General features: G+C 35.9%; 3 protein-coding genes across 3 annotated transcripts; 2 read left to right on the top strand and 1 right to left on the bottom strand.

The window, feature by feature from the left end:
- Window positions 1-2671: 2671 nt before the first annotated feature.
- Window positions 2672-3854, bottom strand: LOC130649165 (uncharacterized). Its single transcript, XM_057455396.1, has one exon. The coding sequence runs from the start codon at window positions 3503-3505 to the stop codon at window positions 2807-2809; it is 699 nt and encodes a 232-aa protein (XP_057311379.1). The 5' UTR covers window positions 3506-3854; the 3' UTR covers window positions 2672-2806.
- Window positions 3855-6732: 2878 nt separating this feature from the next.
- On the top strand, window positions 6733-9901 carry LOC130648501 (uncharacterized). Its single transcript, XM_057454552.1, has 3 exons — window positions 6733-6740; window positions 6819-6868; window positions 6960-9901. Exons 1-3 carry the CDS (start codon window positions 6733-6735, stop codon window positions 9899-9901), a joined length of 3000 nt encoding a protein of 999 aa, XP_057310535.1.
- A 75-nt stretch (window positions 9902-9976) lies between these two features.
- Window positions 9977-10669, top strand: LOC130648502 (uncharacterized). The gene has a single exon (XM_057454555.1). The coding sequence runs from the start codon at window positions 9977-9979 to the stop codon at window positions 10667-10669; it is 693 nt and encodes a 230-aa protein (XP_057310538.1).
- Window positions 10670-22688: the final 12019 nt, after the last annotated feature.

Raw genomic sequence — 22688 nt, forward strand, 5'->3', positions numbered from 1 at the left:
CAAAGAAGTCTGATTTCAGTAAGTTAAAACGTTTAAATAATAAAGAATAACACAGAAACTTCGATTGATTTATCTGATTTATCATGTTCGAAACTTTGTGGATACATTTATAAAAGCATTACGATGGAAACACAGCTACTCCCCCTCATTCCTTATTTTTTCCGTAATGGAATGAATCCAGCAACCATGCGATCGATTTTGCCGTGCGTTTATTATCGCATAATTCGTGCAATGAAATTTAATGGCGGTTCTGTAGGCTAAGAGAAATTGCGGTGAGTTTGCTATTTCTATGAAAGATTTGAACATGTTCTGGTTGTCAGTTTTCAATAAAATTTTTAGGATAATGTTTTCTCATGTATATCTTTCAAATTTTACAATAAAATAGGTACCTCAAAAAAAGTTGCCCATAGGGTGATTACGCGCCTTTAAGTGACCAGTTTGCACACCGTTTATATATTAGCCAGTTTTATACTGAGATTTAAGCCGGTTTACTTAAAATGACATGCTTCATAAAGTGACCGGTTTGCACACAACCTCGAACCCAGGGCCTGTAGCGTTTTTTGATATGAGGATGAAACCGCTACAGGCCCTGGGTTCGAGGTTGGTTTGCACACCGTCTAAAAATATAGGCCAGTTGAATTACTGAGATTTAAGCCGGTTTACTTAAAATGACGTTTCATAAAGTGACCAGTTTGCACACCGCGTTGAGGTTAAAATTTTAAAATAAACTGCACGCTTTAAAAAGGCATATCGGAAGAGTGGGACGCGGGACGCGGGACGACCCTGTTGAGTCGGGATGCGGGACTCGGGACCTGGGACGCGGGACGCAGGACTCGGGACGCGGGACCCTGGAAAATGTATATTTTAAGAGTTTCGCGGGACTGTGTATCGGATGTGTAAAATCAGGACCGTTTGGATGGAAAATATGATAAGTCGATGGTAGTCATTCCCAATGTGTGTTATATACACGTTTGAACAAAGAATGAACAGAAATTCTAAAAAAAGATGTAAAATAAAAATCATACACAAGGGGTATTTCAAAAATATAAACACGTTGAAACAAAGAATAAAACAGAAACTGTAAAAAAGAATATAAAAAATGGTAAAAACTAAGAAAGGTAAAATCGAAATCATACACAAAGCGTTGTCTCGTTTTACGCACCATCAAAAAATGTCTCATGAATCATGAACACCATTTTTTAAGCGAAGATGAGAATATGAATGTAGTATTTTTTGTTGATATCACACTGGCAAACGGTGTTAGGGTTTTTATAAAGTTAAAGTTCTTCATCTTGTGAACAAAAGAGTGTAAAGTATATGTATAAAAAGTATAACAAAAGAGTTTAAAGTATCAATATAAAAATTTCTAAAGTATAACAAAAGATTTTAAAGTTTAAATGTAATAATATCTAAAGTGTGCCGATTGATTTCAAAAGTTTTGTGCCTTGCAGTTAGATGTGCCGTTAAGTCATCCGGCACTAATATTGACGAAAGTGAAAAAAATTATCATATTTCGAAAGACAAGACTGTTTTAGATGATAATACACGCGAGTGAAGTCGGGCGACTGAGTTAACTCCTTCGACTTCGGACTAACATATATGCGTTTTGTCTTTGATGCCACAATCAAATCATTTGGTTCTTCAGGCTTTCCGTGTCGCCCACCACAACCATAACAACATGTTACGTTCCTGTGACAACATTTTAGCAATGTCAGCTGGTAACAGTGTGGAGCAGAATCTGGTTGAGAAGGCTGATTTACTAAATTCTTTGTTATACCTGTAGTTGGAGGTGTATTAGTACTCGCAGATGTTTTCGCTGCTGTAGGAATAGATGTGGTAGTTGCTGAAGTTGCAGTTGTAGTAGTTGTTGTTGTTGATGCGCCACCATTAGTAGTTGAATTTACTCGCACTGGATTGACGTAAAACTGCACTGGCGTTGATTTCAAGTTAGCAGGACCCTTTCTTCTTTGAGTAGATTTTGATTTCTTCCGTCCCGCATTAGCTTCTTTGTTAAAATCTGCTAGGAGATTTATTTTTGCTTTTTTGCTGTTGCAACTTTGTACAAATACTTTGATGATTCCCAAATACGTTGCAACAGCAAGCGAATGAGCACAAATTCCATAACATTTACACTGATGACATTTAGAGTTGGTACATTTCAAGCTTGGCTTCTTAACACATCATTACGTACATAGTACGACGAACCAAACCCCTTTAAAATAAGATTTCCTGTTACCAATTCGCACGCCTTTTGTTTTATCTCTTGGACGATGGATTTCGGAATGTTTTGAATATCCACAGTGAGAACATCGTTGTTAGCACTTTTCTTTTTTTGGACAGCTACACTCACTTTCGTCTTTTCAGGTAAAACGAAGTCGTTGAATTTCTTCACAGCTGCGATTCTTTGAGCAGCTGACATAACATAGTATTTCTTGTCACCAATAAGAAACTTATCTTTGTATTCTTCTGCGATTCTCCAGTCACCTACACCGAATAGAATTAGAACGGTTAGTCAAGATAATTACATTTTTCTATATAGACACGGATTACAATTGGAGCAAGAGAATGCTATGATATTTAAACCAAAACAAAACTACTACAAACCTTTTCCAACAAGAGCAAGCTTTAGTTTTTCTTCTTGCTTATTGACTTCGTCCTGCACCAGCTTGATTGTTTCTTTTAGGGAAAGCTTGCCAACACCTTTACTTCTTTTCAACATCGAGTTGATAGATTCATTACCGTTCTGCGTGTAGTCGGTTGGAGGATTACCTAATCCACACCCAATTCTGACTGATGCTAGCATACATTATTTTATGTCTTCTTTTTTGTAGGCGTCCATGTATTTCACAAACTCACCACCACATTTTCTTCTTAACCATAAACTTTTCAACTGTTCGTAAGTTTCGTCAAATTCTTTTTCATCACAGTCCATTAATCCTTTCACTTTTGTGTTTCCGACCTTTTTGCCAAATATTTCAATTATGTAGAGATCGCTTGCAATTCCGAGATCTGCACATTTTTTCAAAATATTATCCTTCATATGTATTGCACAAAGAAGATGTTTTGCTTCTTTGAAGGTGGACTTAAGTGATTCGTACACATTTTTCTCTCCATCGGTTCCAAACGCTTTTAAATGTGCTAAACTTGGCTTAAGTCGAACTAAATTTGATGGTAGTGTATAATACGAGTCAAATGTTTTATGCGAATGAATTAACGTAGGACCCAACATAACAGGATGCTCTTCAGTACCATTTTTGACTAACAGAGGGTGTTTATACGTCGTAACGGTGACATTGAAGTCGCAAATGTTGAATGTAGGATCAGCACCCAAAATACACCAACAATCTTTTTCGCAGCAAAATCTTCCTAAATCATTTAATTGGTTGATTGATGCCAAAAAAATAGATTTTTCTGGCGCTGTTCGCACATCCCTAAGGAATGCAGAAGATGATCCAGCTTGACCTTTGCACAGACGTCGCTTTACTGCTTTTTCTGATGACGTCATAAATATGTTTGTACGAGTTTGGCAAATCAGTAATGGTTCGTGCTTGTTCAAACCCTCGTGCTTTTAACACTTTATGAAAGTTTTTTTTACCATTATTTCTGATATTTTTAGAGGCCTTTATGCTCTTTCGCGTAGAGAACGATGTCTTTGAGAAATTCCTGTTATCCCCAGCCTCTGGGATAACGTGTTCACCATTTTCAAAATAATACTGCACGTATACAAGTTTATTCATTTTATCGCATCTATCTGTAACCGTTATAATTACTTTGTGGAAATCAGCGAACTGTTTATGAGTATATACAAAGCGTGTTGCTTTGTATTCATAGTCACTCTTGGTACCTCCCTCGACTTTGTCATCAAAAGTGCGGAAATAAATGGTTTTCGTACCATTACGACACATTCCGATCATCATGTCATGTTTGACGTCTCTCCAGTCTCCAAGAGCGCTTGTGTCAACTATAAATTCGACATTGTGTGTCACGTACACTGGTGTAGCTGTACTGAACGTTCTTGAGGTATGTTTTGCTCAAGTAGCATTGACAAGATATCATTTGTTTCCGATGCTTTTCCTTTGCCTTGTGCGAATATAGGAAGCGTCAAGTCGTTGTTATAGTAAATGAAGTCTGAAAATAGGACACAAAAGACAATTTAAAAAAAATTCCTAAATTATAGGTTATGGGAATGAGGTTGTTATGTTAAAATACTTTTTCTCGCATTTAGTTTTAAAGGAGATCAAAACATTCACCAATTACCTGTTTCTAATAGGTTGCATGTTAATCGATTATTTGATACTGGATCGTCATCATCATTATCACTGGAATCTAAATTTTAAAAGAAAACCAGCCTCAGATTTTGCCAAAAAGTATGTTTGTTATAAAAAACGTATAGTAAAAAAATTCTACCTATCACTATCACTTTATTTTTATCTTTGTTGGTATATTCAGCTTGCTTTTCTAAACAATACATTTTTCATAAATTTCGTTACCAGTTCTCATTATTTTTTCGTGAAAAAACCTGCAAGCTCCACATAAAATTACAAATAGAATCAATTGTTTCGAACTTCGTTCGCGGAACGCTTTCGGCAACCGGCAGTGCACAAGATAAACAAACGATATCGTAGAGTACAGACGCTAAGAAGGCAGCTGAGAAAGCAGAATGCAATACGACAAATACGTGGTCGAAAAGTGAGAAAATGACAGTCTCTTTTTTAACGATTTTTCTTATATTTTTGATTATGTTCAGAACTAAAGTTTTATTTTGTTCATTGTATAGGTAATCGAACTTGCCAAGCCAAGAGAGTCTCATGTTTGATTATACATTTCCACAAATTTGTTTTCTATCTGTATGATCCACAAAACATTCGATTACTAACTACACTTGATGTATCGCAAAGCCGATTATAAGATCAACTGAATATCCGAATTTATTGAATTTATATATGTACTTAATTCACTGTTAATGTTACGCAAGAACACTGTCCAAATCGCCATCTTAAAAAAATCACGAGGAAGCCATAATTTTGAAGCGACTTCGTAGCTTCAATTAGCACTGTAGACCAATAAACGCTACTTTGGGGCTATTTCGGACCGGCCAGCTATAAACTGCGGACCCGCCCCAAAAATGAGCACCACAGAAAACGATGTACCCGATCAGTCGAATGCGAAAAGGGAACGCATACAAGCTAAAAGAACTTACACAAGACAAGCTAACAACTTACGAAAATCTCTTGAAAATAACGCTATTCTCGCCACTATTAAAAATAGATTTTCAGATCTCAGACAAGCTTGGATAGTGGTGCAGGAGAAGCACGATCAATTTGTTTCGATCTTGGCATCGGAACAGCAAGAAACGGAAGATAATTGGATAGAGGAACTAAATAACGTCTATTGTGAATTGGAAGAAAAAACTAATTGGTTTATTCAGAAATCAGAGGCTGAGGAACACGCAAAAAAGGAGTTAGAACGTGACAAAGAAAGGGAGCTAACGCTGAAATTACGAAGGGAGTTTGAATTGACCAGACTGTCAGAATGCATGGAATCTATGGCAAAACTTTTGGTGTCAAGAAGCAGCGACCACACTGAGGATGAATTTGTGATAATGAAGGAGGTAGAGAATACGGTAAATCAAAGGATGAAAGTTTGTGAAGAAGTGCAACAAGAATACATGTCGACATTAAAAGATGAGGAAGCAACCCGAGAAGAGAGTGAGCGCTTCCTTGATGCATGGAGACGCTGTAATGAACTTCGATCAGAGGCCCGTGTTTTCCTTGGGGGGCATAGGCAACAAACACATGCTTCTTCGTCAGGATTGCGTTTGGAGAGACTAAAATTTCAATCATTCAGCGGGAACTTAAGAAAGTATCCTAAATTCAAAAGCGATTTTGTCAAATATATACTCCCCGCATACAAGACCGATCAAGCCGCGTTTGTTCTAAAATCTTACTTAAATGATAACGTTAAAGAACAGGTCGAGTCGTTAGATGACATCAATGAAATTTGGGCGCGATTAGACAAGAAATATGGCGATGAAGGTAAGCATGTCGACGCAATAATGGCAGACATTAAAGAAATGTCGAAGTGTGAGGATTCCGATGTGGAGAGCACTTTAAACCTGATTAACACCGTTGAGAGAGCACACAGAGAACTTGCACGACTGGGAAGGGAACAAGAGATAAACAACGCTACTATTGTTTCGGTTATTGAGGAAAGACTATCGGATGAAGTCCAGAAGGAGTGGATAAAGACAGCGACTGGAGAACAGAGGGTAGAGATATCGCGAAACAAATTCCCAGCACTATTGAAATTACTCTTAACGTATCGCGAGAGAATTGAATACAAGTGCTCCAATATCAGATCATGTGATGAATTTCGGGGAAATGTTAATCTAAGCGACTCCCGAGATCCCCGAAATAGACTTGAGAATACATCGAAGCAGCACTGCTGGTTGCACCAAGTTAACGGGGACCATCCTATCTGGCGATGCAGACTCTTTCAAAGCAAATCTCCGGAAGAAAGAGTTGATCTAACCAAAAAGTATAACGCTTGTTTTGCATGTCTTGAAGTAGGACATGTGGCTAACAATTGCAAGAGAGGATTCAAATGTCGCGAAGAAAAGTGTGGACTGCCCCATCACCAACTTCTACATGAAGCGCACGCTTCTGGAGCTGTATTTCATGGTCGCTCATTCGCATAAAAAAGAGAGGTCATTCTTCAAGTCCAGGAAGTAAGATGTTACAGTAGAGGCAGTAACAAAAATAAAATAAATGTCCTGTGGGATGGAGGAAGCACTATTTCACTAATTACTTTCGACGCAGCCAGAAGACTAAATTTGAGCGGAAGGAGTACAAGACTGGAGATAACAAAAGTCGGTGGAGAAGTTTCTCTTATCGAATCTATGAAATACAATGTTACGCTCATTGATGAGAACAATCGGCATGTTTGAATTAATGTCTTAGGGATTGACGTTATTTCTAATGACATTACTGGAGTGCACACGAATGACCATCCTGAACTGACAGCAGACATTCCACATACCAGTATTAACAGACCGCAAGTTGGAGGTCGTATAGATTGTCTCATTGGATACGACTACGCAGCTTTCCATCCAGTGCCGATAAAAGTTGCAGGACATTTACTTGTACTTCAGAATAGATTTGGTCGCCTAGTAGGTGGTTGCCAGCCAGTGAGAAAAGGTGTATTTACTAAAAGAGTGGAAAATGCACAGGTCTGCCACGTTCAAGGGCATCTAAACGAATTCTTTTCTATTGAAAGCTTAGGAATTCAGTGTACACCTAGATGTGGTTCTTGCAAATGTGGAAACTGTCATCCAGGGGGAAAGGATATGACATTGAAGGAAGAGAGAGAATACAGGCTAATTGAAGATAACTTAAAATATGATGAAACCGAGAAAAGGTGGAAGGCGGCTTATCCATGGATAAAGGACCCCCATGAACTTCCAAACAATAGATCGGTTGTGCTAGCAAGATTACAGTCAACCGAAAAACGCTTACTAAAGAACTTAGAACATGCTGATACTTACAATCGACAAATTCAAGACATGATTAAAAGGGGAGCTTCCAGAATAGTCAGTACGGAAGAATTGAATCAGTATCGCGGACCAATTCATTACATTTCCCACCATGCCGTCCTTAAGCCGGATTCTAAAAGTACACCGTGTAGAATCGTATTTAACAGCAGTGCCAACTTCCACGGCCATGTCCTCAACGAATATTATGCTAAAGGCCCAGATATGTTGAACACGTTGCTGGGGGTCTTGCTGAGATTCAGAGAAAATCGTGTAGCCCTTCTTGGCGATATATCAAAAATGTTTCACGCTATAAAAATACCAATTCGTGATCAGATGACACACTTGTTCTTATGGCGAGATCTTCAGACAGATAAAGAACCAAACACATATGCGATGACAGCTGTAAATTTTGGAGACAAACCTTCCGCGACTATGGCTATGGTCGCCCTACGAAAGACGGCAGAAAAGCAAAGGCAGAACTACCCCATAGCGTGTAAAGCAATTATAGACAACAGTTACATGGACGACATCACAGACAACGCTGATAACGCAGAGGAAGCAATTCAGCGAACTCGGGAGATCGATATCATTCTTGCAACGGGTGGTTTTAAGATTAAGGAATGGACGATATCTGGGTTAGAGAAACCAGGTAGTGATGGAACTCATCCAATTGGTGAATTAGATAATGAGAATACGGAGAAAGTGCTTGGAATGAAATGGCAATTTAAAGTTGACCACTTACTTTTTGATATCAACAAGCAAAGTCAACGCCTCTACCGATTCCAACAGACTTCAGAGCCATCAAGATTCACAAGAAGAGAGATATTATCAGTTGTCAACGGTATATACGATCCCTTAGGACTTCTTTCACCCTACACCGTACAAGCCAAAATCATGATGAGAAAACTATGGACAAAGGATCGACAAATATCGTGGGATGACCCACTGCCGGAAAATCTAGCGGATGAATGGCGTGAATTCTTTCAAGTGCTACCTGAATTACAAAGGATTTCTTACCCGCGAGCCATCAAACCGGAAAAAGCTGTTGGAGAACCTACATTGGTCATATTTTCTGATGCATCTGGAACAGCATATGGTGCCGTGGCTTACGCCAGATGGGAACTGATTGACGGGTCATTTGGAAGTAGAATCATTGTGGCTAAGAATCGAGTCGCACCCATAAGGATAATTGACATTGTGCGCTTGGAGTTAATTGCTGCTGTTTTAAGTAAGCGCATCAGATGCTTTATCGAAAAGGAGACTAAATTGAAGTTCTCAAAAGTGTATCACATAGTTGATAGTGAAATAGTCAAAGCGATGATCTCGAAGGAAAGTTATGGTTTCAACACATTTGCTGCAAACAGAATTGGCGAAATACAACACTTTACCAGCCCATCAGAATGGTTTTGGGTGAAGGGCTCTCTAAACATAGCTGATTGGATCACCAGGGGAAAACATCCAAAAGATCTCGACAGGGAGAGCATTTGGCAGACCGGACAACGATTTTTGTCTCGATGCGTTGATAACTGGCCCGTTCAAAGTACAACCACCATAAAAGAATTACCAGAATGTCCAAAGATTTCCTTTGTCGCTGTGTCCGATGGTCAGTTTGTGGAAACATTAGCTGAGAGGATCGATATTGAGCGCTTCAGCAAACTCGAGCTACTTAGAAATACGACAGCAAGAATCCTAAGATTATACAAAAGATTCCTGTCGACCAACCAAGGTAGAGAAATAGGCAAAGGCGAGCTGACAATAGAGGACCGGCAATATGCAGACAATTTTTGGATCAAGGAAGCTCAGAGAACTATCGAGGACGAAGTTAAGAAGGGAAAGTATATTAAGCTGTGTCCGAAGTATGAAGATGAAATTCTGGTGGTGGGTGGTCGGACAGAGCGATGGATGGAGGCGACGTGGAACAAGCAAAAGTTCATCCTCTTACCAGGAAATCACAGGCTATCCTATCTTATTGCCTCAACAGAGCATAAGTTGAGTGGACACTTGGGGATATCAGCGACGATATCAAGAATTAGGTCGCACTACTGGATCATTGGAGTGAGAGCCTTAGTGAAAGGAATGCTGTCGCGATGTGTTATCTGTATAAGGAAACGCAAGGAAAAGAGTCTTCAAGTCATGAGTAGCCTCCCTGTTGAGAGACTTCGCCCGTCGCCACCGTTTAGTTCAACCAGTTTGGATTTCTTTGGACCATACCTCATTCGTGGCGAAGTTCAAAAACGAGTCAGAGGAAAGTGTTATGGTGTAATAATGACATGTATGGTGTCAAGAGCAGTTTACATCGATTTAAGCCACGACTACTCGACAGATGCTTTTCTTCAAGTGCTACGACGATTTTCTAGTTTACGGGGTTAGCCGCACAGGATCTACAGCGATCCAGGTTCACAGCTTGTGGGGGCATCTAACGAACTAAAGACTGCAATTCAAGGTATGAGCCAGTCGTCGATTCAGCGATATGGTCTAAAATACAACACGACGTGGAGGTTTTCTCCAGCCGATGGCCCATGGTTCAATGGTGTGACAGAAGCTTTAGTGAAATCAGTGAAACGAGTACTAAATGCAACAATCGGAGAGCAAATTATGACGTTTAGCGAGCTACAAACCGTCATGTTTGAAGTGGCCCAAATTCTTAATCAACGGCCAATCGGTTCGCACCCAACGACACCGGACGATGGCTCTTATCTATGCCCCAACGATCTTATTTTAGGGCGGGCTTCTAACAAATCGCCGCAAGGGCCATTTAAAGAAAGAATTAGCAACAAACATAGGCTCGACTTTATTGAAGCTGTAGTTAACTCATTTTGGAAGAAGTGGTCCCGTGATGTCTTTCCCAACATGGTCATGCAACCCAAATGGCATGTTGCGAGGCGTAACGTGCAAAAAGATGACGTTGTACTTATCCAGGACAGTAACGCTATCCGAGGAGAATGGAAAATGGGAGTGGTCACAGAGACACATCCTGGAGACGACGGAAAGGTGAGACGTGTAACTGTATCTTACAAAAACATTCGCGACGAGAACGACGCTAACAGCTACGGAGGTATTCGATATACGAGAATAGAACGACCAGTTCAAAGACTAATAGTGCTTATTCCGGCCGAAGAGAGACAAACTATAGGCTAAGTATTTTGCGGTGGGGAGTGTTTCGAACTTCGTTCGCGGAACGCTTTCGGCAACCGGCAGTGCACAAGATAAACAAACGATATCGTAGAGTACAGACGCTAAGAAGGCAGCTGAGAAAGCAGAATGCAATACGACAAATACGTGGTCGAAAAGTGAGAAAATGACAGTCTCTTTTTTAACGATTTTTCTTATATTTTTGATTATGTTCAGAACTAAAGTTTTATTTTGTTCATTGTATAGGTAATCGAACTTGCCAAGCCAAGAGAGTCTCATGTTTGATTATACATTTCCACAAATTTGTTTTCTATCTGTATGATCCACAAAACATCAATGACACTTACTTCCTTTCTCACTCTCTTCAATTTTTACCCAACCGTCACCCGCCTCATCACTTTCAATTGTTTGGTTTAATGTGACTGCAACAACCATAAAATAAAAAGCAATAAAGCATAATATACAACCTCGTTCCCAGGTTTTTATAATTTTACGTTCGTGTTTCATTTTTGATTTTCTGCTTGATAAAAGTTCTAGAATCTAGATTGCAGAAAATATTCAAAGAACTTACCAAATTCTAAAAAATCATAGTGACCTCTAGATTTCAAAATGTTGATGATCTCATTTGACTGCGTTCTCCTTGGCACTATTTTATTTAAGTTCATTAGAACATATTTCTCGCCTTACTTTACGTAAACATTGATTGGTAAACGTAAGCAGTTACTTGCAGCATGTAGAACCATGTCCACAATATCACTATCGTAGCGTTTTTGGTGCGCATATTCATTAAACTGATGTAATATGTCGATATCTCCGATGAATTCAGCGTAGAAATCGATATTTTTCAATAGTTCAAATCGGATCATATCAATTATTCCTTGTATGGATGGAATGGCGGGCATTCCTTTCATCTGCATCGCAAATTCTATGGCATACAACAGGCAATGTCCATCCCCTTTCATCGCGTGTACCTTAACGTCGTCCTCTTTGATCGCATTCACGACGAAAGAACTAAAAGTGGAAAATGAAAAAAAATGTCATTTTTTTAAAGGAAAACGAGGCTGCGAATGGTTGAAAAATAGGAACAAAATAGGAACAATACACCGTTTTAAGATCATCTTAAGAACACAAATAAAGAAGTTCAGTTTAAATATATGCATTAAAAATTGAACTTCTAATAAAATTGTGTGCATCATAAAAATTTCTTACTTGGAATAAAAAGTTGAGACTATAAAATGTATTCTTATAAGTAAATTCTTATAAAATTGCGTGTACACGCTTCTTTTTATAACAAAAGCGGATCAAAAAATAAGAATATCCTAATTAAGAAAATATTCTAAGAATATGTCAAGGCTCTACTTTTTGCATATCAAGTAAACTAAACTTCTTTATCCGCAACAACGAAATGTGTCCGTTACACGTAGTAAAATATACTCCACAAAATTATAGCAATTTTATTATATCAAGGCTGATTATATTTTTTTATGTGTAGTCATGCTAAGGATATTATTAAGAATATATGAGGTTGATATTGGTAAAAAATTAAGAATATTGAGGCTGAAACGAAAAAACACTATTCTTACAAAAAAAGCGTGTATTTATTTTACCACCTCATCCTGGTATGAAAAAATAACTGTGCTTACACGTGTTTTTCTTTTGATTTCATCGCGGGTGGAAATAAACTAGTGTTTTTTGCATGAAAAAATTTCAGCCTTGCCATCATTCCCGACCCCTGGGGACGAGAATGCCTTGCCATTGTTCTTATTCTGTTCGTATTTTTTTCAAAAAATTTCGGCCTCATTGTTGTTATATAATTGTTATGATAAAAAAAGGATATGTAAAACACACACCGTGACATTTTTTCTTTAATTTAAATGTTCGCTATTAATAACTCTAAAACAATCTCTGTAATCCGCTACAACCCAACTAACTTGGAAACTTAACACACCTGGATTCATAGCTCAAAAAAGTCATTTGATTGTTTCAACACCTTGAATAATAGAGACACGTGTATGTGAAAAATACCCTGGGGAGATATATAGCTGGTGCAGCAAAATGTCGGCTCGTGACATAACGGTGCTAATAGATATTCATCTCTTTCATCTTTTTTTTTTCTTAAAATATCTTACTTCTTAAGCATTTTAAAGATCTACAATATGTATATCATCTTGTAAATGTTAGGTGTTTTTAAATCACCTTTTCGCAGCACCCACACTCACAGTAGGAATACTTTTTATAGAACAAAAATTATAAAAAATGGTCACTTTATGATCTTTTTTATTATAGCATGGGTCAGTATTTTGTATCATCTAAATTTTGCCGCATTGCGTCCCACGTCTCGATATCAGGATCCCGCGTCCCGGGTCCCGAGTCCCGCGTCTCGAGTCCCTCGTCCTGACTCAACAGGGTCCCGCGGCCCGCGTCCCACTTTTCCGATATGCCCTTTTAAAAAAATCTGGAGTATTTTAACCCTCTATCCAGGGGGCTATTTTTAAGAACTACAAATTTTTGTATACTGCATGGCTTACTTACGCCGGAGATAGATTTTCAATAGATTTTGGGTGACCAGCCGAACAAGAGTACCGTTTTACAAAAGCGCGCGTGAGAAAAAAAAAGCAGAATAAAATTTATACAAGACAACATAAAATTATATTTTAAAAAATATAAATTACATTTTTATGTGAATAAGCCATTTTCCGTTTTTATATAACTAACACAATTTTATAGCTCAGTGATTTTTTATTTTACTAGTTCAAAAATAGTACGAAATTTTTTCTGCACAATTTATCTACATTCTAACTAGCTAAAAACACATTAGAAACATTACAAAATCTACTTTTACCTAAACACCATCCATCGATAAACGAAGTTCACCAGAAAATAGGCACAACAACTTAACCAAGATAGAGGAAACCGTTAATAAAAAAACATCCGTTTTCTTACTAGCTACGGCTTCAAAGTTTCATAATCAGTTCAGCATGGAAATCTCTTCACAAGTCGGTCGCAATAAATTTATCAGGGGGTAGTTGTACAATTTTTGTCAAGTTGTTATATCTTTGCTGTTTTATGACCTTGATAAATCTTCAAAAGTAAATATGTTGTTTATTATTTTATTTTTGTTGTGAAAAACTATTGTGCGACGAAGTAAAGCATCATTATTTGCTTTGTTTTTGACGGTTTTAACGGTAACCCCTTAACGAATTTTCTCGCCTTATTTGACCTACAGTGGAACCTCTAATAGCGGCCACTTTAGGGGACCCAGCTTAGTGGCCGTTGCATTAGAGGTTTTATATAAATATACTTTATTTGTCAAAACGTCTGGTCGGGAGAGGGGCTCAAAGAATGATTCATGATCAAAGCAAGGGGAAATGTGAGAGCGTTAAAGTGGCTAGAGCAAGTTATGAAAAAGATCCTTTCACATGCTACTGACCTCAGTACAAAATTTCAAAAAAATAATTGTTTTTATTTTTCCTTTCATTTGCTGGCACAAAGATTTTTTTGACCGTTAATAGAGGTGAAATTAGACATTGGGACAATAGAAAGTGGCCGTTTGGCCGTTGATTGAAGGTGACCGATGTATGGAGGGTTTTTTATAAGAGTTTGACCATGAATTTGACAGGGATTTTCTTTTCTGGCCGCTTATCAGGAGGTGACCGATGTATGGAGTTGACCGTTAGAGGTTCCACTATACTTATGTTAAAATTACGGGGTTGACTTACGGTTACATTTTACCATTATTTATATTTTTCACCCCCTGATACAACAAGTAAGTCGAAGTACAGCGAGATTAAATTAGGAGGTATACACTACAATTTTTACAGTGAATTAAAAACCAAATAACTGAATTTTGTGCCCCCTAATAAAACAACATGCGAAGTTACTCGCAGGATAATTAAGCAGCTTCTTACGTACTACGCCACATCATTGATATGCGCTCAACTATATAATACATGCATGTGTGCATTATGTGTAGAAATTCTGTAGAAATTCAACCCAGAGCATAGCACGAAAGCCACCCTGGAAGATTTTTGTGCTTAAGCGAAATACTTTTTTGAAATTGCAACAAGCCTTTTGACGAAAATTAAGTACGTCCACCTGACTAGCTTGACATACCCTAAATCCGCCACTGGGTAGCGGGATATTATGTCGCGTTATTTTGTTTTTGGTATTTTAACCCCCTGAATATTTCAACTTGTAATGTTGTAAGGTATAGCTAATAATAATCAGTAACATATATTTACATAATTTTTTCAATATAGTTGTATAAGCATTATGTCTAGACTTTTAGAAGAGAGTGATCAAGAATAACTTAGAATTTTCCAAAAATCACAAAATCACAAAATGTCCCACACATTTTTTGAAAGTGCAAAACCGCCGGACTTCTTTTTTTTTTAATTGTTCGCAAGAGCCTTTCTTTGATTTAGCCAGATATTGAATTTAAAATCAGAATCATCAGTCTTTATTTTTATTTTCATCACTTGCATCGTCATCATTTTGAAAATCGACACACCCACACATATTAGTAACGTACACCAGTCCATTAACAAGTGCAGATATCATTACACTTGTGACTACAAAACAGTAATTCCAATGAAAACCAAGCAGAAATAAACTAAATTTTTTTTGTTGAAACCAAAGAATTATTTTTTATGTTTAATGAAGAGTTCTACCAACTGATCAATGGGGTTGCAATGGGCTCACACCTAGGACCAACCCGTATGTTATTTAAACGTTATGTTGATGACATATTTCTACTATTTTCATCAGCTGATCATGTTGTACTATATTCAAAAATTGAATGAACACAAAGCATCCAAAAATAAATTTTACTTTTGAAATAGAGGAAGATGAATTTTTTTCTTTTTTTAATAAAAAAAATAATAGATTTGTAAGATACGAATGCTACAAATATGGCTTAGCCTTTTCATCATTGTTCCGATGTTTTACCATTGTTTCGAATTTTTCTAAGTTTCATGTTAGGGAAGATCTTGTCCAAAAATTGTTATCCTAGTTCGCTTCTTGACTTGTGTATTAAAAAGTTTATTAATATATTCACCACCTATTGCTCGTTTGTCTTATGATGTACTATGTTAGTTGTATTGCCATAATTAGTTGATGTGGTTGCTAGTGTGACAGTTGCGTTGTTTGCTGCGGTTGTTGTCACTCGTTGTATGACTCGTCTTTTTATTTTCAAATGCTAAAATTAAAAAATTAACTTTTTTCACTCTAGCGGTCATCATATCAAAGTTTATACAAAAATGATAAAGTTTCGATAAGCAAGTAGTAATGACTTTTCTTCAATAATCTTTCTTTGAGCTGGACCAACACGTTTAAATCTTTCTCAAAACAATTTCACGATTAATTTAGACACCAAAGATCCATTTATATTATGTCTTTTACGAAATATGGACATGCAACCACGTCTTAAGATTTTCAAAGCAAGCTGCTATTCGAGAGTAATCAGACTTTGAAAAGTTCTACAATGTGATGGTATAATTAAAATAAGAAATAGAACCAACCCACACTGATTATCTCGGCATAACAAATCTACTTTCGCACATGTTTATGGAAAATTTATGAAGATATTCAGATATATGAAAAACAAATAAACATGTTTTAGAAACGGATCATGCAGAATTATTTAATTATGCTTTCCTGATATTCTCCTAAAGTACTGGTCGTAGAAATATCCATTGCTTTTAAAAAAATGACTTGTCATCTCATGGTCTATTTAGTTTATTCAAAAATAGCAACGAAAAGAAAAGTTTTTTTTTTGTTTATTATTTCTCAACACAACAAATACGAAAGACGCACGATGGCACAAAAATATCGTGACGGAATACAAACTTAAGTTCTCAAGATGTAAATGGCAGCTGTCAACTTTTGGAGGTCGAGTGCATGGCAAAGCTTCCTTTAACTTAATTTGTACCAGGGCGTATGGAATGTGGGGAGCTTGTGGACCAGTGAACTGCAAGTGAGAAGGGGTGTTTAGGACTTTAAACAAAATATAAAGTGTTACCTTCATAGCATTTCTTCGCCAGTATATAACCATTTTAAAAAATTATTACGTTAGAAGGATCCATTTAGGTAAGCGTTAATTACACACTATCATAAGAAAGGCGTTTTTTCTTTTGATCGCAAGACTAACTATGTTTCGTATGTTGTTTTCATAGAAATAACAAGAGCATTCAAAGATATTGTTGTGTACGCAAATAACTGATACTTGTCGTTTTAAACGGTGTACCTCGTATTTATATATAGGGACGTTATATATACATAAAACTGCATGACGAATCCTAAACTTCAAGCGATCAGTACAAACAAAAAAGGATAAAATTTTATTCATTGAATGTATGAGATACATGTGATTAACATAAACTATAGTTTTTGATAACTAATTTGAACAGTTTTTTTAAAAATTGGTACCACCTTTTAATGTTAAGCGTTTTAAAAATTATTATTTGCCGTCGGATTTTGATATGCAAACACTTTAGTTGTTTACCTAACGGCTAGCGGATTATGTAACACGAACGGAGTGACGGAATTTAAATTTTTTTCATTCTTTTTGTCTGAAAACACAACTTTATCTGACACCTATTCAAGAAGGAAAGGCTTGTTGTCCTCAAACAAAATGAGATAAAAGTTCAAGAAAAATGTTTTTGTTTTGTCGCATTTTTTTACATATCGCTACGCTTTAAATAATACAAGATTATATAAGGGCTAAGGGCCGTCCAAAATTATGTCGCGCTAAAATCTTTTTTGACCCCTCACCCCAACCCCCACGCTCTGTTACTTTGGTTCACAAGCTTGCATTAAGTCACGTTCAGTACAAAATATAGAGTGTTGCCTCGCTCCATAAATAAATTTAAATGAAACAAGTTCGTACAAATTCTTAAATGTTCAACTCGATCCCCAACACTTACACTTAATGAAAATTTTCAAATGAAATATAAAAATCTCAGTACCCGCACATCTCATGTCAAAACTGCGACCACATCTAACAACAAAAGCTGCCGAATCTATTTACAAGAGCATCAAAGTGCCAATATTCACCTACAGCAGAACCGTCGATTTAAAAGTGACCAAAACCGAAACTGTAAAACTCGATCAAACTCGTCGTAGAACCGTAACAATTATAAATAGAAACGACAAGTAGAATTCAAAAATAAGTCCGCTTACAACCCTCGTTAAACGGCCAGCTGGTTCGAAAATGTATTAAAGAAAAATTGACACTATCTTTGCACAAGTATTTCGAAATTATGTCTCACACAAAATCTACGAGAAACAACGGGATTTCGGTAAAGTTCCAAACGTTAGAACAAAAGAAGCTCAAAATAGTTTTTTTTTTTAACCTACTGAAGAACATAAAAATAATTTCTTACAGAAACTACATGAATTTGTATTTTAAAACATTAACTCTGCACCTACCATGAGGTTTGAACATTTCAAGTTTTTTAGGCTTCGATTAATCTTCTTGACACATAGACACAAAATTGTTTTAGACGCTTTTATTTTGTACAAAGTAAAAATGGAACTCGTTTGGTAAGCATTTAATTTATTATACCGAAACGACAATTATATATTTTAAATAAAATTAAATAAAAATAAGTAAATAAATAAACGCTTTTTGTATTAAATAAGGGGAAAACAGATGACAGTTACAGTTATATATATAACTATAACTGTCATCTGTTTTCCCCTTAAGAAACTCTAAAGCTTTGTTTCCGCTGGTGACTTTAAACATAGTTTGTTACTTCATGTTAGTCGACAAGAAATAACGTGGAATTGACATCAAAATTTTGTGATACCAAGTTCACGTTTATTTTATGAAATAAGGAAACATCAAAGGAAAACCGATATTTTCATGCAAAATGTGAATTGCACAACATGCAGTGCGAGAATTTGTAAGATAAAGACGTTTCAAAAATTCGTTTTAGGGTTAAAAAAAGAAATTTCATTGATCGCCTTTTTTATCACTTAAATAAATCTCCTGATTTCACTTTTTTGGGCGATGGGCGAAAATGCCTGTATGTATGTTTTTTCCAGGTCGAAAGCGTATTAGGCAAGATACCAAATGATTGGCCACTCTTTATTGAATTTTCCTTTCTCCTTTATACTTTGTCTCTAGCTTTTGATCTACTAACGAGAAGTAAGATGCAGTTCATCATCTGTCAAACGCAATTTCATCAAAAAATCAAAACAATCGAACTAAAATTTGAATTTCGAAATTAAACATTTGAGCGTATTAACGGTTAGTTTACACTCCGAAAGTTCGAATTATAGATCTCGTAGATTTTAGCGAGGGAAATTTGTTCGAATTATAGAGGTTATGAATTATAAGAGTTTCTTAGGGAAAATTGACGGTGACTTTGAATTCGTTCAAATTATAGAAAGATTCGAAAAATAGAGATTCGAATTAGAGAGAGTCAAGTAGGCTGCTTATGTAGCTACGAACATTGTACTGCACAGAATATAATTTCGATATGAGCTTTGTGTTTGTTCAAGTAAGAGAAGTTTTAAAATATTAGAAGCTTTAGAAAAAAGGGGTAAGTGGAACAAAAAAAGTTTATTTTATTAAGAAGTTTTAATTTAGAAGATTTAAAAAAAAAGGAATCACAACAATCGCTAATATTTTTGCATACTTTCTCTTTAAATATTCTATAACCTATACCTAGCGAAAGTGGGGTATTTCGAGACTAGCCCACAAGAAGAAGAAACGTTCTTCTAAAAAGTAAGAAATTTTTTATTTAAGACAAGGTAGTCAAGCAAAAATTATAAAATTACCAATTATGGGAAATTTTATATTTTCTGTTATTGTTGTTAAGTGCGCTATTTATGGTCTACAATAGGTGCCTTATTACAAGCTCGTGAGCATGTATTAAAACGCAAATATGTCCCACAAGAATGGAAATTTTTGCCTCTCTGAGCACCGAAACGGGAGTAGTCATGTGTTCGAATCTCATTTTGGTAACTATTTTTTCTTTCTTTTTTCTTTGCTGTTATAAATTTTATTTCTTAAAAAGATAAGATTAGTGTTCAAAAACATTATTTAACTAACTGGTAAAGTAAAGGTGCTTCCACCAAAGTTTACAAAAGTGAATCCTGGAGAGTAGTCTGCAAAAAATAAAATTCCACAACATTACGTAAGAGAGAAACGAAGACGCTCATTTATCAAATACATAAATTTTACAAAATTTAACTTTATGTTGATCTATATAAATATGGATGGCTATGGGGAGATCGATAACGAAGAAAAGTGAAAATTTAAGTAAAAAGATTTATATCGTATAAGTAGCTGTATAAGTGGCTAATTATACTGTACGCACCCTATATATAATTATTCTGCATAGATAAATAGAATGTCTGTATATTTTATATGGCTAGCGTTACAAATCCGGTCTATTATTTCCAGGAAAGGCCATAGCTTAGATAAGGAGTCCTAGAGTATTTAATGCTCATTTTGAGCTATGCAGACCCAATTAGGGTCCCTGCTCTACCAGCCAACTCCCTGTAGAATCCAACAGCCCACATAGTGTGTCATCTCCCCAATTTCTCTCACATGGCTTGGGTTAACCCAGAGCTATGGTAGCACTCACCAATATTGAATTTCCGCCAAGGGAAATCAAACCCCGTTCTCCCGCACAAAGTGTCAGAGTTATAACCACCAAGCTATGGCGCCATTGAAAACGGCTAACTATTCTGTTACTGGCTAATTATCAGTTCTCCTTGTGCCTAATTTGTTTGAAAATCTTTTTTTAACTCACCCTCTCTTTAACTCAAGTATCACAAAAACATTTTTCTAAGATTTCTTAGAACTGACTTGATTTTTAAAAATCTCACGAAAAGGACCCTCGATTTTTCAAATCCACAAATTTATTGTGTGTGTACCCTTTTATGTTTCAACTTGTTGGATTCAATTTGTCAATTTGTCAAACAAAACAATGACCAATCAGTTTCCTCAAAATGAAAACCTGCAACTAATACGACTTCCGAAAGAAATTCAAATTGGAGAATATGAATCAAAAAAGAATAATGAGCAATCAGTTAAATTCAATAAATCAATTTCAACAAAATAAATCCTGTATTGTCCACAGGTTTCAAAATCATGTGTGATACATGATTTTGAAACCTGCTTAATATGTTACTTGTTTAACAAAAATATCAAAAGCCGGCCTGATTAAATTTATATACATATTTATATATAAATATACCTGTGCATCACATCGCATGGGTTTGTATCTTGTATTAAATTCCCTTTTTAAACCAAAGAGGCAAAGAGAGGTTAAAGAGACAATAATTAAACAACCTGATTTTAATGCAGTTTATGGTGAAATTGTATTCTTGTTTCTTGTTATTTTAAACGTTTTTTTTTTTTAGATCAGCTGTTATCAGACCATGTACCATCATCATTTTCAAAAAAATTTTCAACAAGAGAGTAAAGTTTGAAGCCCTAATGCTGAAATATTCAAATGCTAATATGTATTTATTACTGAATTAATAAACAATGAACTACTTCATCATTCAAATTGAGCTCGTTCAGAAGTTATTATATTCGAATCGTCAAGTTTCTACATAGCAAGATTTGTATTCTGGAATTTCCAGAATTTTCCTGATTACTTTTAAAAATATCCAAAGTTTTAACTGTTATTTTAGAATACTTTATATAGCCTAAATTTTTATTTTTTGTTTATTGAGTTGTATTTTAACATTGCAGGTTAGTTACAAAAATAGTTAAGAATTGTGACACTCGTGATTTGTTTACCCCATAATTCTCCGTTTTCAAGGTCTATTTTAAATTTCAAAATCCTTTAGGCTAATGACGGAAAATCTTAAAGCCGCAGGGCTTCTTGTTTTATTTTGCTCTCTCTCCCTCACTCACTCTCTCTCTCTCTCTCTCTCTCTCTCTCTCTCTCTCTCTCTACGTCTACTTATTTTCTGAATTTCTCAAATATTAGCTGGGGTTTGTGGTCTTTCTTCTTCCTGTTAGTCAGTTTACCCCAGACTGACCCATTTAAAATTAAAATTTCGAGGAATTTTCCGTTTAAGAAGATCTTCCAAATCAATTTTAAAAAATAACTGCATAGTGTGTAGCAAATATTATTGCCTATCTGAATAGCAAAATATGTCGTGTCTAACTTCATAACAGAAATCAGAATCTTATAAATTTTTGTAAACTTTATTCGCGAGGTTGTTTACGTATATCATACGTACTGTATATTATTATGGTATATACTAGGTGGGCCTACTTCCCTTTACTGACCAACAATACTGTGCACCGTTAGTTAGCATCATTTAGATTGATTTAGCTACAATGTTCTCCCCTATTTTTTGCTTATAGTTGTTTAAGTATCGATAACACACCATATTGTTTTCCTTATACTTGCTAACTTGGTTTGTGTTTTTCAGTCCATAACATTAAGCTACAAGAAAACCGAAAAAATGGCAGGAGACGCTCGCTATTCACCTAGTTTTTTCTAGTTTTTTACGCGGTACAAAATTTTTAAGTGTGATTTAGTATTTATTACTTTGTATTTATATGCTAAACTATATATTACAGACAATTGTTTTAAAAACACTTAGCACGATAAAACACGATAATTATTTTCGATGCTCAATTTCTTGAAAACTGAGTGGTTAACAGTTTGGTAACATTTATTTTTGAATTCAGCATACTTAAAATCGCTATTATATGTACCCTGTCCCGAGATTTGGAATACAAAACATTTTTTTAAGAGTTTGAGAAGGGAAGTTTATCTTTAAAACAAAACACGACAGACAATCTCAAAGACGGATTAAAAATAACTTGCAAGAAACAACTGTGCAACTGTTATGTTTTAAGACGTCTTCTGGACTGTAATGAGGCCGAATCTAAATAAAGAAATATGATAAGAACCTTCTTTTTAGGTACATCATAGTTAGATACAACAACTCTAGGTGTGCGTACCTTTTTTAAAAAAACACACGTGTCAATAATATTACGTGGATAACTATTCCCAGATATAATATCCTTTAGAGAATTTACTTC

Source organism: Hydractinia symbiolongicarpus, chromosome 7, assembly GCF_029227915.1.
Source record: "Hydractinia symbiolongicarpus strain clone_291-10 chromosome 7, HSymV2.1, whole genome shotgun sequence".
NCBI classification, from domain to species: Eukaryota; Metazoa; Cnidaria; class Hydrozoa; order Anthoathecata; family Hydractiniidae; genus Hydractinia; species Hydractinia symbiolongicarpus.